General features: G+C 41.7%; 1 protein-coding gene and 1 long non-coding RNA gene across 2 annotated transcripts; both read right to left on the minus strand.

The window, feature by feature from the left end:
• Positions 1-3,071: 3,071 nt before the first annotated feature.
• Positions 3,072-3,383, minus strand: LOC124267393. The gene is made up of 2 exons (XR_006896019.1): positions 3,350-3,383; positions 3,072-3,203 (listed from the first exon to the last, which is right to left on the minus strand). It is a non-coding gene; the product is annotated as an uncharacterized LOC124267393 (long non-coding RNA).
• A 1,255-nt stretch (positions 3,384-4,638) lies between these two features.
• On the minus strand, positions 4,639-18,458 carry LOC124267438 (endo-1,4-beta-xylanase 3-like). Its single transcript, XM_046702361.1, has 10 exons — positions 18,228-18,458; positions 17,162-17,310; positions 16,650-16,742; positions 16,156-16,312; positions 15,795-15,837; positions 14,898-15,056; positions 8,315-8,370; positions 7,636-7,773; positions 5,853-6,032; positions 4,639-4,789 (listed from the first exon to the last, which is right to left on the minus strand). Exons 1-10 carry the CDS (start codon positions 18,398-18,400, stop codon positions 4,639-4,641), a joined length of 1,299 nt encoding a protein of 432 aa, XP_046558317.1. The 5' UTR covers positions 18,401-18,458.
• Positions 18,459-18,484: the final 26 nt, after the last annotated feature.

Genomic DNA, 18,484 nt, shown 5'->3' on the forward strand with positions numbered 1-18,484 from the left:
TGCCGCTACGTGTCATTGCTGCCAGGTTCCGTTCACCGGATGCGGGCCGCGCACTACCGTATCCATAAAATGTGTCAGGTCGCCGGACAGGAGTCTCCTGGCCTATATACCGTGTTGTTTTCCAGTCGATTTCTAACGGGTTTCTGACAGAGTTGCTGATGTGGAAGTCATTGAAGTTTAACATTGGACTTGGTGCAAAGAAATAATCGCCTGAACAAATCTAACTTTAGGGCCGCGTCTTGTCCAGCTGATTCTTTGCATGGTCTGCCTGAACGATGCAGATCCCTTTACATCACGTTGTTTGAGTGATATTTCCTCATTAGTCGACTGATTATTGAGAGGTGGTGACCTAAATGCCTGGCAATGTCTCCATGGACAACCCGGCATTAACCATACCTTATAATCTTGCACACCGTTTCAGAGCCTTTTAACTGCATGATTGGTTTAAGACAATAGAAACTATGCGTTTTAAGCTCAGTTTTCTAACAAGGGTGAATGAAACTGTACTTTCATAACACGAGGGTGCAAGTGTTTCGCCGCTATACGGTTGTTACCTGCACCACGTGTTTCATGGTATATGCGGAGCATGAAAATAAACGTCGGTTTTAGATTTTCCTTCTGCAGAAACGGATAACTGTTAACTCATTTAATGTTTTGATTGTATATTTTTGACAACATCTCCAACTCTACCTGAGCAAAGGCATTCCTTCCCAAACTCAGAATGGAACCCAGAAAAATGGTCTAAAAAAGAGCGCAACGGAAGGATCTCACGGGGATGGTACGGTGTTCTCCATGTTTTTCATGCAAGTCATGCTGCACGTGCTGTTGTTCAAGGACCAGCCGTATAGAATGCACCCCAAACCTGGATTTGAAACATTCCACATTACAACGTCAGCAGGATGCCGCGACCTCACGACGGCTCGTGGTGAGGAATCAGGCGCTTGGAAGACTTTGAAGCTGGCCACCACTACCACAAGCTGTTGCCAATCACTTCGATCCTCATCTACAGACTGCAGCAACGTTTCTGGGCCACCAACACCACAAATGATCGCCCCCGTACCGGTAGACTAAGGGTGACCAAGACGACAAAGACCGCCATCTTGTGCGACAGCATGTACAGAATCCCACATGCAGGCATCCGAAACAGACGCGACAGTAACACACACGGAAGACCACCAGTACTTTATGCGCCGCCGAGGTCTTAACAGCGGAACTTCCATTGCCGTAGACCTTACCGTGGACCTTATCCTCACCCCTCGTCATCGGCGTGAACGTCTACAGTTTGCCCCAACACCAAAACTTGCGATACCCCGGCAGGTAATGGGGAACTGTTCTGTTCACAGATGAGAGTCGGTACTGCGTATCAACTGCAGATGACAAAACAAGAATGTGGCGACGTCGCGCCAGTGCGTTACCTGCAGTCCAATGTTGGCGGAAAAGAGATTCATGGGGTGGTGCAAGCATCATGGTATGGGATTGAATAGCCCGGTTCAGAAAGTGGGTCCTATGGTGTTCGCTATCCAGGGAGGGAGGTGGCATCAGCGGTGCGCCGCTGACGACCGCTTCCTCAGATCTAATGTCATACCACATTTCGCACGTCACCGGAACAACAATGGCGCATGATAACGCCCGGCCCATACTCGCCAGAGCTACACGGGACTTCCTACAGCAGAACGGTGTCAACATTATGCAGTGGCCAGCCCTCGGGTCCTGATTTAAAACCCAATTGAACATCTTTTGGATGAAATTCAGAGGAGACTGAATAATGTCATACCCGCCGAAAAGCTGATTTATTGGTGCCCGGCTCCTCTCAGGGTGTGGTTCCAGGTGCCAGTGGCTCATATCAATCGATTGGTGCACTCCATGCATAGACGCTGTGCTGCAGTATTGCCGCTCGTGGTGGTCACACTAGACTGGTAACGTTCACGGTTCGAAACAGCCGAGTTATTCATTGATGCGTCAAGATATTGTACAAAACAATGTTTTGGATCCGCTTATTAAAAACACACCACACAAATCACAAACACCACACACATCACCAACACGTGCCACAAAAACAAGCACGACAAGTGCTACACAATACAAACACAAACACAACTCACACCTCAAACACACCACACACATTACAAACACAACACCCACATAACAAACACACACCACACCTCCAAACACACTACAACACATTACAAACACAACACACACATAACAAACACACACCACACACCTCAAACACACCACACACATCACAAACACAACACCCACATAACAAAACACATCACACACAATAAACACACCACACACACATCACAAACACAACACCCACATAACAAACACATCACACACCTCAAACACACCACACACATCACAAACACAACACACACATAACAAAACACACCACACACATCAAACCACACCACACACATCACAAACACAACACACACATAACAAACACATCACACACCTCAAACACACCACACACATCACAAACAAAACACCCACATAACAAACACATCACGCACCTCAAACACACTACACACCACATATATCACCACACGTGCCATTAACACACACACAAGCACGACACAAACGCCAATTATCAATAACCAAAACACCACCACTTACACACACACCAAAACACCAAACGCCACACATACACACACACACCAAACGTCACATCAATAACACCAAACGCCATCATCAATAACCAAATGATACTACCACCAAACACCAAACGCCACACACATACACACACCAAACACACACACTAATACCACCAAACGCCACTAACATACACCAAACGTCACGCACACCAAACGTCACTGTACGCACACCAAACGCCACACACACACACACCAAATAATTAACACATCGCACCCCCAAACGACACAAACACCCCAAACGCCATTACCAATACCAAACACCAATATTGATGCACTCAAAACCACAATATCATCAATCCCAAACGTCACGCACACCAAAACACTCAGCAGCATGGGCGTGACAGGCGCAGCCCACCAAGCAATAGTGCTCTCATGGAGTTTACGTTTCTTGTGTTTAACAGATCCAACGTCTCCTGTAAATCGTGTTTATTCAGGAATTACATCACTGAGTGCGTTGAGTCAGTAGAGCGTCTGATGATATTAGAAAGACACCCCGTGTCGGTGTTCACCCAATTATCACCTGGGACACCTGGGGTTGTGTTCCTGTCAACATAAAACGTTGGTGCATGGATAAACCGCTTCTGTTGACAATAAATCACAAAGGGAAAAATGTGTGTCGCACTGTATGGTTTGCGTTGGAAAAGCATTAACACAAATCTGATGGAGATGGAGAGCGTAAGCATAGCTACCTGACCCGCTGAGAGACAAGACGGACAGTGGGTCCACCCCCGCCTAATGTCCCAGAGTGAAGTCCTCCTCCCGGATAACCTTCCCGGCATGATGCTTCACTCTCGGTTTGTACACTCTCCAGCCAGAAGGCCCGTATGTTAATGTCTTGGTCTCTCTAAATGATATCGAGAGTCTGGTTGGTCACTCCAGTCACCCCTGCTAACACTAACTGTATGAACTATCTTGCCAGCGGCGTTCTGGCTGTGAACTATGAAAATGACCATCTGTTTTCGATGAACACATACGAAGCCGATACTTATTTCTCAATTATTTAATATTCAAGATCAAGGAAGCGATATGTCTTGTTCCTTTACCTACATGGAATGTTCCTTTCTATATAATCATAGATATATATGTTTACTTTCTGATAAGTTTATACCGTTGTGATAATGTTTGATTGTGTAACACGTCATTTTCCTTTCTGATCAGGTCGCACTGTAAGTTGGAAAGTTCATGGCCAGTCAACATAAGTCAAATTTATCCTCACACAATACACGCTAATGTAATGATTCTCCCTTTCCATAAACCATTCAACCCAGGTTTGGAGGACTGGACTTAGCCGTGCACTTTAATGATCCGCACCACGCCACGCCTCGGCCTACAGCAGCGAGGTGATCTACTAAACTCTGACCTTGGCCTTCACTGCCAGTTGTACATACCTGCTCTGACCTTGTTGACCTATATACCGCCAGGTGACTCGGCTATGTTCTGACCTTCGGCCACCACCGCCCGGTGACATACTAAACTCTGACCTTGACCTATATATATACCGCCAGGTGACCTACTATGTTGTGACCTTTGGACCTTACACACCCTCGCCAGGGTATTTCTGACCTTCGACCTTGACACTACGGCCAGGTGACTCAATGCTAAGCTCCGAACCTTGACCTACAGTGATAAACTTTGGTCCTGTCTGCTTTTCTTACCTGTGGGCCTCTCCAGGTCCTTCCGCTCCAGAAATGCCACTGCACGACTCCTTCGACGGCGGATGACTCGCAGAAGAGTATATTATATGGTTGGCAAAACAGCTATAACAAACTGTCCAGCAGCGTTCTTTATCCATATGTCACAAATGGTCCACGTTTCCACAGAATCTGATCAAACAATATATGGTGTAATGTCGGAATTCAACATTCTTCCAATCTAAGTGAAATAATTCCCTAACGGAAACATTATGTCTGCCATCATAGGTGAAATGCATGATATGAAGAATATTATGTCGAGGTCCTATATGGAGACCACACATGTGTCAGTATACAATAGTCCCACCCTGTAGTGTTAGACAGTAGAGATCCTCGTATATACGTGCTGCCTTCTCCTGCTCGTCCGCTGTGTCCACATCCAGCTCTCTGTGGATCATGATGGGCAGGCCTGCTTTGGCAGCCTGGTCCCGAACGGAACTGTAGACATGTACTGTTACAGGTATGATTAAGACATAAACCGATTGAACAAACTCAGCCTCGCTTTGTAACGTTTCTTTTCAATACCTCCTCCTGTTGGTGATAATACATTTTCCAGTAGGCTAGATCTGGGCCAGGGTCAATTTCACCAGCCAGTTCACTATTCACCTGTCATTGTGTCCCAAGCTACATTGGGCCCACGTGACAGCCATCCCTAACTTAACCCACAAACTCGCATGACCAGTTGATGAGAAAAGACTGGCCATGACGGGCCGCGATGTCGAATTCGAGGCCTCTAGCGACTCTGTATCCTAACACCACCAACAGGAACTCCGGACTTCTGGAACGTCGTGGCCTGGTCCAGATGTGCCTGCATACACGGATTAAAGGCGAGATTTACGTTGTAAGCTCTACATACATGCACATGGTTTGTCCTAAATCTCCATACAGCATCGCAATCCAAACGTTTACTTTCATTTGATTGAGATATTTCAAGAATACTCAACCAGGTGCAAGATATTCTACCGAGACCTACCAACAAGTTTATTATTAAATAAATAGATAGGGACTCATTCCGAATTTAACAAGTTTTCCGTAGTGACATGTGCTTCACACAAAAACACGTGTTGTCATAAAGATTATTTAATCTGCGCAAAGTAATTCGGAACTATTCTTAACCTATTTTGTACGAGCGTGGAAAATATTGCCTTACAAAATTGTGGGGCTTTTCACGCTATAATTCATCAAACCTGCGCCAGGTAGAGGTTGACCGTATGCTTTCAAACTGGTCAATTACTTCTTCTAGTTCCCCGACTTAGTTGCTGCCGCTGCGCTGCACTAGCACTTGCGTGGAAGCTGATCTACACGAGTCCAGGGTCAACTCAGGACGGACCACAAAATTAAACTGAGCTGAGAAGCTTGCTTAAAATTGAAATCCTATCTACAATGGGTAGCTCTCATACATGCCTGTCCCGAGTAAAGATGCCAACACACATTTGACTAGTACAGAAAACTCGTACATCAAACATGGAAAAAACTTTCACTGTCCATCCTCAATACTAACGAATGTATGTCATATGGCTGCTTGACGATGTTGTAGTCGTTGAGGAAGAGCTTAACAGCTGGGTCTGCTTTTATGTGTCTCTCTGAACATCCACATGGGTGATGTTGGGGTCTTTGAGTCTCTTGCTCGTAGAAGTCGCCATGAAGATTCTCGTTGTTGTTTACGTCCCAGTGTTGGAGTCTAGGACACAGACATCCATACAATACAATTACGAAAAATGTATGCAGAAATTGGTATGTAAGAATATGCGTGTGCGTGTGTGCGTGTGCGTTTGTTAGTCCGAGTTACAGCTGCTTCAGTGCTTGTCCATTGCTAACGTCATACACGTGTAGCTCTATATGGCTAACGTCACACGTGCACCTATACATGGCTAACGTTACACACATTTAGCTCTATATGACTAACTTTACACACATGTAGTTAAACAGGGCTAACGTCATACACGTGTAGCTCTATATGGCTAACGTTGCACACATTTAGCTCTATATGGCTAACGTTACACACATGTAACTCTATATGGCTAACGTCATACACACATGTAGCTCTATATGGCTAACGTTACACACATGTAGCTATGCATGGCCGACGTCATACACATGTAGCTCTATATGGTTAACGTTACACACATGTAGTTATACATGGTTACATTGCACACATATAGCTCTATATGGCTAACGTTACGCACATGTAGCTCTATATGGCTAACGTTACACACATGTAGCTCTATATGGCTAACGTCATACACATGTAGCTCTATATGGCTAACGTTACACATATGTAGCTCTATATGGCTAACATTAGCAGATGTAGCTCTATATGGCTAACGTCATACACATGTAGCTCTATATGGCTAATTTTACACACATGTAGCTCTATATGGCTAACGTCATACACATGTAGCTCTATATGGCTAACGTTACGCACATGTACCCCTATATAGCTAACTTTACACACATGTAGCTCTATATGGCTAACGTCATACACACATGTAGCTCTATATGGCTAACGTTACACACAAGTAGCTATGCATGGCCGACTTCATACACATGTAGCTCTATATGGTTAACGTTACACACATGTAGTTATACATGGTTACATTGCACACATATAGCTCTATATGGCTAACGTTACGCACATGTAGCTCTATATGGCTAACGTTACACACATGTAGCTCTATATGGCTAACGTCATACACATGAAGCTCTATATGACTAACGTTACACATATGTAGCTCTATATGGCTAACATTAGCAAATGTAGCTCTATATGGCTAACGTCATACACATGTAGCTCTATATGGCTAACTTTACACACATGTAACTCTATATGACTAACTTCATACACATGTAACTCTATATGGCTAACGTCATACACATGTAGCTCTATATGGCTAACGTTACACACATGTAGCTCTATATGACTAACTTTACACACATTTAGCTCTATATGGCTAACTTTACACAAAAGTAGCTCTATATGGCTAACGTTACACACATGGCTCTATATGGTTAACTATTACACATGTAGCTCTATATGGCTAACGTTACACATGTGGTTCTACATGGCTAACGTTACACACATGTAGCTGTACATGGCTAACATCGTATATATGTAGCATTAAATGGCAAACGTTTCAGGCATGTAGCTATGTTCTGAGCATTGGTGAGTTGTCACACAAAGAACAACTGAGTGACACAGAGAACACAGAGATAGGAGTACAGAAAGCGGACAAACTGACAACAATGAACACACAAGAGTTACGGGATACAGCCACACAACTTACTTCCCCTTCAGTCCCCCTACAACCCCCTGGATTCGTGTCGCCATGAGAGACTTGAGCTCCGCTGCAGGTTTATTGTACTGCCATTTGGGAACACTTTTCTTTACGTCCCAAAATATGTTGTGACCTTTCACCTTCTTTCTGAAACACGGTCCCAATGTACAATGACGTATAAATGTTTAACAGAGATAATAATGGTGTGTTTTGAAAGTTCATAGCAGCCGAAAGTACCACGTTTCTTCACACAACGTCCCGTAAACCATATACCCGCAGCTTCACACATTTCCCAAGTGTGATGCCCTGCTCCTGTGAAACAAGAACACATGGAACAACATTGTACAGCATAAAACGTCATTGGAGAGATGGTCCTGACACCAGGTGATTGGCGACACAAGCTATAGAAGAATAGAAGCATAATCCTTCTCATGATCATAAAACGTCTTCACTAGAAGAAGGGTCGTTTTACAATTCCGCCTGTACTATAAAAGACTGTTTGGGAATCCTTATCCAAGCAGTCATTGCTAAACAGCAGGTAAAACAAATGGTTTTAAGAATCAGGGCCTAGATAGTCGTAAGTTAATGTTAAGGTATGACACTTACGACTATCTTAGCGCTAAGAGCTTCGAAAATCTATGCCCTGAACATCTGGCATCCTACGACCATTACAACGTCTAGGACGTACCCGTGCTGAAGGAGGGCGTCCACGGCGGCGAATGGGACTGAGTAGTTGGTATGTCCCTGTGAACAGACACATTTCCTTCAGATATATATGTGTTACAATAGCATCCTCTTGGTATCGCTCGCTTGGTATTGTCCCAAACCGCAAGCAGTATTACATGTTATCAAGCTATATGCAAATACTAGTACATGATGTCATGTTACATGCAAACAATATTACATGCTTTCATGTTACATGCAAATAGTATTACATACTATAATGTTACATACATACATACATACATACATACACATACATACATACATACATATACATACATACATACATACATACATACATACATACATACATACATACATACATATTATACATACATATATACATATATACATACATCGTCATACATATATATATATAGTGCATTTTGATGTTTTGTATTGAACGAGAAGATGTCATGGGAGCAGAGAAACAACAAGTTCGAATAGGGAATTCGTATTGCACCCCTGAATTACTATCCTAAGTTTACATCGGTATATAATAATACAGGTTATCAAACTACATTCCAAGAGTATTACATGTTATCAGATAGTGATATCACGACAGACTCAACTGTATGGTGTGTTTCAACCAGCGATTATGTAGCTGGGTTTTTCAAAGAGTACGATACTGGGGAATAATCTCTGTACAGGTAGCAACATCCACATGTGAGGAACACGTCTGTTGTTTTGTTCTTTTCCAAAGCTAACATATATACACATGACCCAAGACTGAGGTACAGGTATATGTGTGTTCTAATCCAATAACTTCAAGCGTTCTGTGGCAGCGGTATGCATCCATGAACAGAGTCGTAATTGTATTACACAATGATTGTTTCTGTTAAGATTCAATGGCGCTGGTACTGTGTATTAGGATGGAGGCCAAGGCTACTGAGAAACCTTCTAGAGCAGCCGGAATAATCCAGCACAGGCTAACCTAGCATGTTACATACTAACCTAGCATGTTACACACTAACCTAGCATGTTACACACTAACCTAGCATGTTACACACTAACCTAGCATGTTACACACTAACCTAGCATGTTACATACTAACCTAGCATGTTAACTGTGCATGTACAACCTAGCATGTTACACACTAACCTAGCATGTTACATACTAACCTAGCATGTTAGCAGCATGTGCACTAACATGGCATGTTACACTAACCTAGCATGTTACACACTAACCTGGCAAGCACACTAACCTGGCATGTTACATGCCTAACCTAGCATGTTACACACTAACCTAGCATGTTACACACTAACCTAGCATGTTACATACTAACCTGGCATGTTACATACTAACCTGGCATGTTACATACTAACCTAGCATGTTACATACTAACCTAGCATGTTACATACTAACCTAACATGTTACATACTAACCTAGCATGTTACATACTAACCTAGCATGTTACATACTAACCTAGCATGTTACATACTAACCTAGCATGTTACATACTAACCTAGCATGTTACATACTAACCTAGCATGTTACATACTAACCTAGCATGTTACATACTAACCTAGCATGTTACATACTAACCTAGCATGTTACATACTAACCTAGCATGTTACATACTAACCTAGCATGTTACATACTAACCTAGCATGTTACGTAACCTGGCATGTTACATACTAACCTAGCATGTACACATACTAACCTAGCATGTTACATACTAACCTAGCATGTTACATACTAACCTAGCATGTTACATACTAACCTAGCATGTTACATACTAACCTAACATGTTACATACTAACCTAGCATGTTACATACTAACCTAGCATGTTACATACTAACCTAACATGTTACACACTAACCTAGCATGTTACATACTAACCTGGCTAGCTGGCATGTTACACACTAACCTAGCATGTTACATACTAACCTAGCATGTTACACACTAACCTAGCATGTTACATAGCATGTTACATACTAACCTAGCATGTTACACACCTAACCTGGCATGTTACATACTAACCTAGCATGTTACATACTAACCTAGCATGTTACATACTAACCTAGCATGTTACATGCTAACCTAGCATGTACTAACCTGCTACGCTAACCTAGCATGTTACATACTAACCTTCTAGCATGTTACACACTAACCTGGCATGTTACATACTAACCTAGCATGTTACATACTAACCTAGCATGTTACATTCTAACCTGGCATGTTACATACTAACCTAGCATGTTACACACTAACCTAGCATGTTACATACTAACCTAGCATGTTACACACTAACCTAGCATGTTACACACTAACCTAGCATGTTACACCTGGCATGTTACACAACCTAGCATGTTACACACATGTTACTAACCTGGCATGTTACATACCAACCTGGTATGTTACACATACTAACCTAGCATGTTAAGCATACCAACCTAGCATGTTGCACACATTCAACCTGGCGTGTTACACCTGCATGTTCCATACCTAGCATGTTACATACTAACCTAGCATGTTACATACTAACCTATGTTACTATTATCTTCCCTGTTCATGTTACATACTAACCTAGCATGTTACATACTAATACCTAGCATGTTACATACTTTCTTTACATACCAACCTAGCATGTTACATTACTAACCTAAGCATGTTACATACTAACCTAACATGTTCATACTAACCTAGCATGTTACATACTAACCTAGCATGTTACATACTAACCTAACATGTTACATACTAACCTAGCATGTGTTACACACTCAACCTAGCATGTTACACACACTAACCTAGCATGTTACACATAACCTAGCTAATACATAAATTTGGCCATGTTACAGATACTGACCTGGCATGCATCATGTTACACACCTAACCTAAGCATGTTGCACACTAACCTAGCGTGTTGCACTTGGCGTGTTTGCACTAACCTAGCATGTTACTAACCTGGCATGTTACATGCCAACCTAGCATGTTACATACTAACCTGGCATGTTACATACTAACCTAGCATGTTACATACTAACCTGGCATGTTACATACTAACCTAGCATGTTACATACTAACCTAGCATGTTGCGCACTGGCATGTTATACTAACCTAGCATGTTACATACTAACCTAGCATGTTACACACTACAACCTAGCATGTTACACACTAACCTGGCATGTTACATACTAACCTAGCATGTTACATACTAACCTGGCATGTTTACATACTAACCTAAGCATGTTACATACCAACCTAGCATGTTACATAACTAACCTAGCATGTTACATACTAACCCAGCATGTTTACATGTTACATACTAACCTAGCATGTTACATACTAACCTAGCATGTTACATACTACACACAACCTAGCATGTTACACACCAACCTGGCATGTTACATACTAACCTGTGTCCTTAGTATGTTTACACACACTAACCTAGCATGTTACATACCTAGCCTAGCATGTTACACACTAACCTGGCATGTTACATACTAACCTAGCATGTTGCACATTAACCTGGCATGTTACATACTAACCTAGCATGTTACATACTAACCTAGCATGTTACATACTAACCCAGCGTGTTACATACTAACCTGTTACACACCATGCTACCTAACCTGGCATGTTACATACTACAACCTGGCATGTTATACTAACCTAGCGTGTTACATACTAACCTAGCATGTTACACATACTAACCTAGCATGTTTACACTGGCTGTTGCTAGCAGCCTGCGTGTTACATACTAACCTAGCATGTTACATACATACTAACCTAGCATGTTACATACCAACCTAGCATGTTTACATACCAACCTTAGCATGTTACATACTAACCTAGCATGTTACATACTAACCTAGCATGTTACATACTAACCTGGCATGTTACATACTAACCTGGCATGTTACATACTAACCTGGCATGTTACATACTAACCTAGCATGTTACACACTAACCTAGCATGTTACATACTAACCTAGCATGTTACACACTAACCTAGCATGTTACACACTAACCTAGCATGTTACACACTAACCTAGCATGTTACACACTAACCTGGCATGTTACACACTAACCTAGCATGTTACATACTAACCTAGCATGTTACATACTAACCTGGCATGTTACATACTAACCTAGCATGTTACATACTAACCTAGCATGTTACATACTAACCTAGCATGTTACATACTAACCTAGCATGCTTACATACTAACCTAGCATGTTACATACTAACCCTAGCATGTTACATACTAACCTAACCTAGCATGTTACATACTAACCTAGCATGTTACATACCTAACCTAGCATGTTACATGTTACATAAAAAAGCAACTAACCTAGCATGTTACATACTAACCTAGCATGTTACACACTAACCTAGCATGTTACATACTAACCTAGCATGTTACACACTAACCTAGCATGTTACATACTAACCTAGCATGTTACATACTAACCTAGCATGTTACATACTAACCTAGCATGTTACATACTAACCTGGCATGTTACATACTAACCTAGCATGTTACACACTAACCTGGCATGTTACATACTAACCTAGCATGTTACATACTAACCTAGCATGTTACACACTAACCTAGCATGTTACATACTAACCTAGCATGTTACAGACTAACCTAGCATGTTACACACTAACCTAGCATGTTACATACTAACCTAGCATGTTACACACTAACCTGGTATGTTACATACTAACCTAGCATGTTACATACTAACCTAGCATGTTACATACTAACCTAGCATGTTACATACTAACCTAGCATGTTACATACTAACCTAGCATGTTACACACTAACCTAGCATGTTACATACTAACCTAGCATGTTACACACTAACCTAGCATGTTACACTAACCTAGCATGTTACATACTAACCTAGCATGTTACACACTAACCTAGCATGTTACATACTAACCTGGCATGTTACATACTAACCTTACACTAACCTAACCTAACCTGGCATGTTACACACTAACCTGGCATGTTACATACTAACCTAGCATGTTACACCTGGCATACTAACCTGGCATGTTACATACTAACCTGGCATGTTACATACTAACCTAGCATGTTACATACTAACCTAGCATGTTACATACTAACCTGGCATGTTACCTAGCATGTTACACCTAAGCATGTTACATGTTACCTAGCATGTTTACATACTAACCTGGCATGTTACATACTAACCTAGCATGTTACACACTAACCTAGCATGTTACATACTAACCTAGCATGTTACATACTAACCTAGCATGTTACATACTAACCTAGCATGTTACATACCTGGCATAACCTTACATACTAACCTGGCATGTTACATACTAACCTAGCATGTTACATACTAACCTGGCATGTGTTACATACTAACCTAGCATGTTACATACTAACCTGGCATGTTACATACTAACCTGGCATGTTACATACTAACCTGGCATGTTACATACTAACATAGCATGTTACATACTAACTACGCAACTAACCTGGCATGTTACATACTAACCTGGCATGTTACATACTAACCTAGCATGTTACATACTAACCTAGCATGTTACACACTAACCTAGCATGTTACATACTAACCTAGCATGTTACAAACTAACCTAGCATGTTACATACTAACCTAGCATGTTACATACTAACCTGGCATGTTACATACTAACCTGGCATGTTACATACTAACCTAGCATGTTACATACTAACCTGGCATGTTACATACTAACCTGGCATGTTACATACTAACCTAGCATGTTACATACTAACCTAGCATGTTACATACTAACCTAGCATGTTACACACTAACCTAGCATGTTACATACTAACCTAGCATGTTACACACTAACCTAGCATGTTACATACTAACCTAGCATGTTACATACTAACCTAGCATGTTACATACTAACCTAGCATGTTACATACTAACCTAGCATGTTACACACTAACCTAGCATGTTACACACTAACCAGAAACAATACATAGGCAGGTTCCAGGGGTGGAAATAACCAATTGCCCGACGCCCGAGTCCAGTGGGTTTTTTCTGTCGGGCAAGCAAATTTGTATATCATGCTGTACCGGTGTCTAGTTGACTTTCCAATTTTAATTTTGTTGTTTATTTAAAAAATCCACAAGAAAATCGGCCGGTATAGTGGAAGAATTATCAGGGCAAGTGACTTTACATATGCCACTGTACCGGAGTACACTAGCAATTTTAAAGGTGTTTCCACCCCTGAGGTTCGCCTTTCTATTTGGACATTACATGAAGACCAGCAGTTGCGGGAAGATCACTTTTCACCTTGGACACCCAGCCTAACCTATTTTGTTGCTGGTCAGTGGATATCTTCACCACCGTCTTTATTGTTGTAACCGTTGCTGTTGTGTTATATTGTCGCTGTAATTGTACTGCCACCCTGTTGTACTGCGACCCTGTTGTATGCCACCCTGTTGTACTGCCAACCTGTTGTATGCAACCCTTTGCAGTGATTTGTATGGATTTGTAAACCTAGTTCATACTCGTCTGTAGTACTGCTCGATGGTGTCTAGGAAGGACTCTCTATTTGGGGCAGTACCTCCACGTGTTCGGTGCCAGTCCACTTGAGTGCATTAGAGGGCAGACCCCACTCAAAGTTCTTGTAAAAGAAGTCCTGGTACTTTTTATAGTTGGGATCAACGATCATTTTGGCGTCTATAGCGGAGGCGATGATGAACTCGCTGTAGGTCTGCTCCAACTGACAATCAAACACAACTTAATGACTTCAGTATATGCACTCAAATATGAAATCTGCTATGTTTTCAACCGCATTGTTTAACCTACGACTTCGATTCTTCATTAATTATTTCTCCACGGGAATGTTATTTCAAGGGGGAGGTAATCCGTGAGATGTCTGGTGTGTTATTTTCAACATAGTGAGTGAGTTTAGTTTTACGCCGCTATTAACAATATTCCAGCAATATCACGGCGAAGGACACCAGAAATTGGGCTTCACACATTGAACCCATGTGTGGAATCTATCCCGGGTGTTCAGCGTGACGAGCGTAACACAATGTGAAAATATACTGATCACAGACATTTAACTTATGGGATTGTGATGGTTTTGCAGAATGTTTCTTCAATTATACAATTTACGATCTGGCAGTCTGGAATACGAGGTATGGTAAGGGCTAATTTTGGGGTCATGAAAAGCGAAAAGGTTCCTCAATTAAACATAAACAAGAAAAAAGAACAATTCTTTCTTTTCAATTCGAGTAAATTCCTAAACTTTATAAACACAAAATAACAATATTTTACAAAGACTATGGATGCCTATAAAGTGATAAACCGTATCTCTAATATAACATCTTGCTTTGCAGACTCGCTGACAGTGATTTTTCCTTTCGATTGTTCTTTGTAAGCCATCGCTCATATCAATAAACAAATTAAAATGGTTTTAAAAATGTTCCCTTATCATACTCCACACTTTACTTACATCAACAGTTAATCCAGCAGGGTCGATATCTGTGCCAGCTAATCTGTAAGTGGAAGAGACATTGCATTAAAAGTATGTGCAATATCCATGTTGAATAGTCGTGAAATTATCATGTAAAACTATTTCTTTGGAACTACAATCAAGTACACATACATATGTTTAGTATAATCATAATGTTCGTTCTGAACATGTGCGCCAATCTAAATGAACTTAATATACATGCTCCGTGGGAAATGTAAATCTTGTCACTGATCTTTGTAAATGTCAATCATTTGCAGTGTACGATAACTATGTGTACACGTGTGCCGCGTTATTACAAAGCATTCCATACATACAGACATGTGTCACCATGGTTACCTACTTGATAGTGACGTTTGCTTTCCTCAGTGTCTCTATCCTGTCGTCTGCTGCAGACCGGAAGTTGTGTAGAGGAGGTACTTCCTCAAATATGGCAGAGTCAAGGAGGTAGTTTACTTGTGGTTGATCGATTTCAATGTACACCTTAAACGTTTTGGTGTCTGAAATTGATGTTAATTCTTTCAGAAGATGTCTTCTGGAAATGTTTCGGGCAATCAACCCAATAAACTTCATGACTGGCCAGTCTGGGCCTGAATTCCAGTGACCACATTATAGAGTGAGATGAGTCTTTAATATAAGGGTTACTGCATAATCTCCATCTCCGTGTTTTTTATGATATACCTTTCCACGAACAACTGGTGGCAACGATTTGTTTACATAATTTCCATGGCAACGGAGACTTGTTACCACACTTATTGTTAGGTATGAGATAGTCCGCTCCTATTAGATGCCACCCTGTACCAAGATGTATGTAGGGAGACTTGTTACCACACTTACTGTTAGGTATGAGATAGTCCCCTCCTATCAGATGCCACCCTGTACCAAGCTGTATGTAGGGAGACTTGCCCATGTTGTCATAATGATGGTTCCCTGCACACAGAAGGGAGATTTGTGTGATACACTTCACATAAAGCACGGATATACCAGATATTGTTTTATTGAAAATCGTCAGTAGAAGGCAATACAAAGATACAATATGACGTCAGTAAAGGTCCATTCTGATTTCAAACTGTTTTAATTTTAACTGATAAGCATAGTGAACCAAAAGGTTATTAAGCTTAACAAATACCGTGTTAGTTGACCATGTCGATCATGATGTTGACGCCATGGTACAAGTGGCTGAGAAGACAAGTCCTACCATGTTCTATGGTTGTGTTACTTGAGAATGCAATTCCTACCCTGTGTTGTCACGATGTCTACGTTGATGTTGACGCCATGGTACAAGTGGCCTGAGAAGACAAGTCCTACCATGTTATATGGGCTGTGTTACTTGAGAATGCAATTCCTACCCTGTGTTGTCACTATGTCTACGTTGATGTTGACGCCATGGTACAAGTGGCCTGGTAACTGGTTCAACAGTTTGACGTAGGCACTGAAGGTGTATCTGTGACCTGGCTGGACCGGAACCACCTGGGCAGGACCTGAGTATTTGAACTTCCTGTAACAATACCCGGTTATGTTATAGCGTGATATCACTTTAATGCGAGGGAAGACCAAGATTAAAACTTCGACGGTTGACCTCAAAAGCACGAATATAGTTCTGACAACATCGGGACGGACGGGGATTTAAAAAGACAATTCCCAGGGGAAGCAACTCTGGACAGCGAATAGGCGACCGAGCCTCCCGGGTGAAAACGTCACCTGTAACAGGCAGTATTTAGTGTTCCAGAAACCTGTTGATGTTTGGAAGATACTGCATCCTTGTTATAACGTTCATTTGAGTCTTGTTTATGACATGGTTATTTCACATGTTTTCTACGTAATTGGTCCCATTCCAACTGGGAGTCAACAAGACTGTGTTAGATGACACAGTGTCGACCATGTCCACGGCATTACGTGTCGATGACAACACAAAGACAGATTGTGAGGTTCCCGTTTGAACATATGATACTAACTAAGAACCGTATGGCCGTTGGGGAGATCGGCACAGTTCACTCAGCCTTGAAGCCCTTTCTCAGTTAACACATTACGTCAGTAAACAATCTGCAATCTGTATGTGACGTCAGTTGTTTTTCTCATGACATCCTTCTTCGATTGAGAGTGTTTACTGTCAGGTAAAATAGAGCAGTTTGTACTTGTTGTTGGATCGGATGGATGTGTGTTGGACCTGGTTTACCGGACATTGCTCCGAGGCAAAGAATTTGTTCTCGAACCTGTCCATTATTTGATTCCGTCCACATCATAAGTATATATTTGGAATCATAATTAATATAGTAAATATTCTAGGTGTTCGTGAAAAGGAGATCACGCATGCTGTCCCACCTGTGGCACCCGTCAGAAACACATGCAAAGGCACGTCAATTGTCAGTCGATCTTATCAAAAGTGGGACAAGCAGTTTTAGATAGGAAGACTACCTGTTGTCAACCTTCACACTGTGACTTCCGGTGTGGCTGTCTGGAGACAAGGTCAGGTCGCACGAGCAGGTCCAAGCCGTTTTTGGATTTCCAGCCTCGAAGTCGCCATCTTGCAATACATTCGGAGCACACCATACCCCGATGATGCATAGGATAAACACAATAGACAACATGTCTGACGCAGGTGCGTGTAGGTCCAGTCCCAGTTGTGGTGCCACGTGACAGACCTACCAATCCTTATCTTGGTATAAAAATAC

This window comes from Haliotis rubra, unplaced genomic scaffold (assembly GCF_003918875.1).
Source record: "Haliotis rubra isolate DU_JTF1 unplaced genomic scaffold, ASM391887v1 Scf131, whole genome shotgun sequence".
NCBI lineage: Eukaryota > Metazoa > Mollusca > Gastropoda > Lepetellida > Haliotidae > Haliotis > Haliotis rubra.

Bases quoted from the DNA above. Each gene is read 5' to 3' on its own strand.
- LOC124267438 (XM_046702361.1), bottom strand. From the start codon at position 18,400: ATGTTGTCTATTGTGTTTATCCTATGCATCATCGGGGTATGGTGTGCT. The intron at 15,838-16,155 runs GTAGGTAACCAT...TTCCACTTACAG, and splicing joins AAAGCAAACGTCACTATCAA to ATTAGCTGGCACAGATATCG. The intron at 15,057-15,794 runs GTAAGTAAAGTG...TTTGATTGTCAG, and splicing joins CTGCTGGATTAACTGTTGAT to TTGGAGCAGACCTACAGCGA.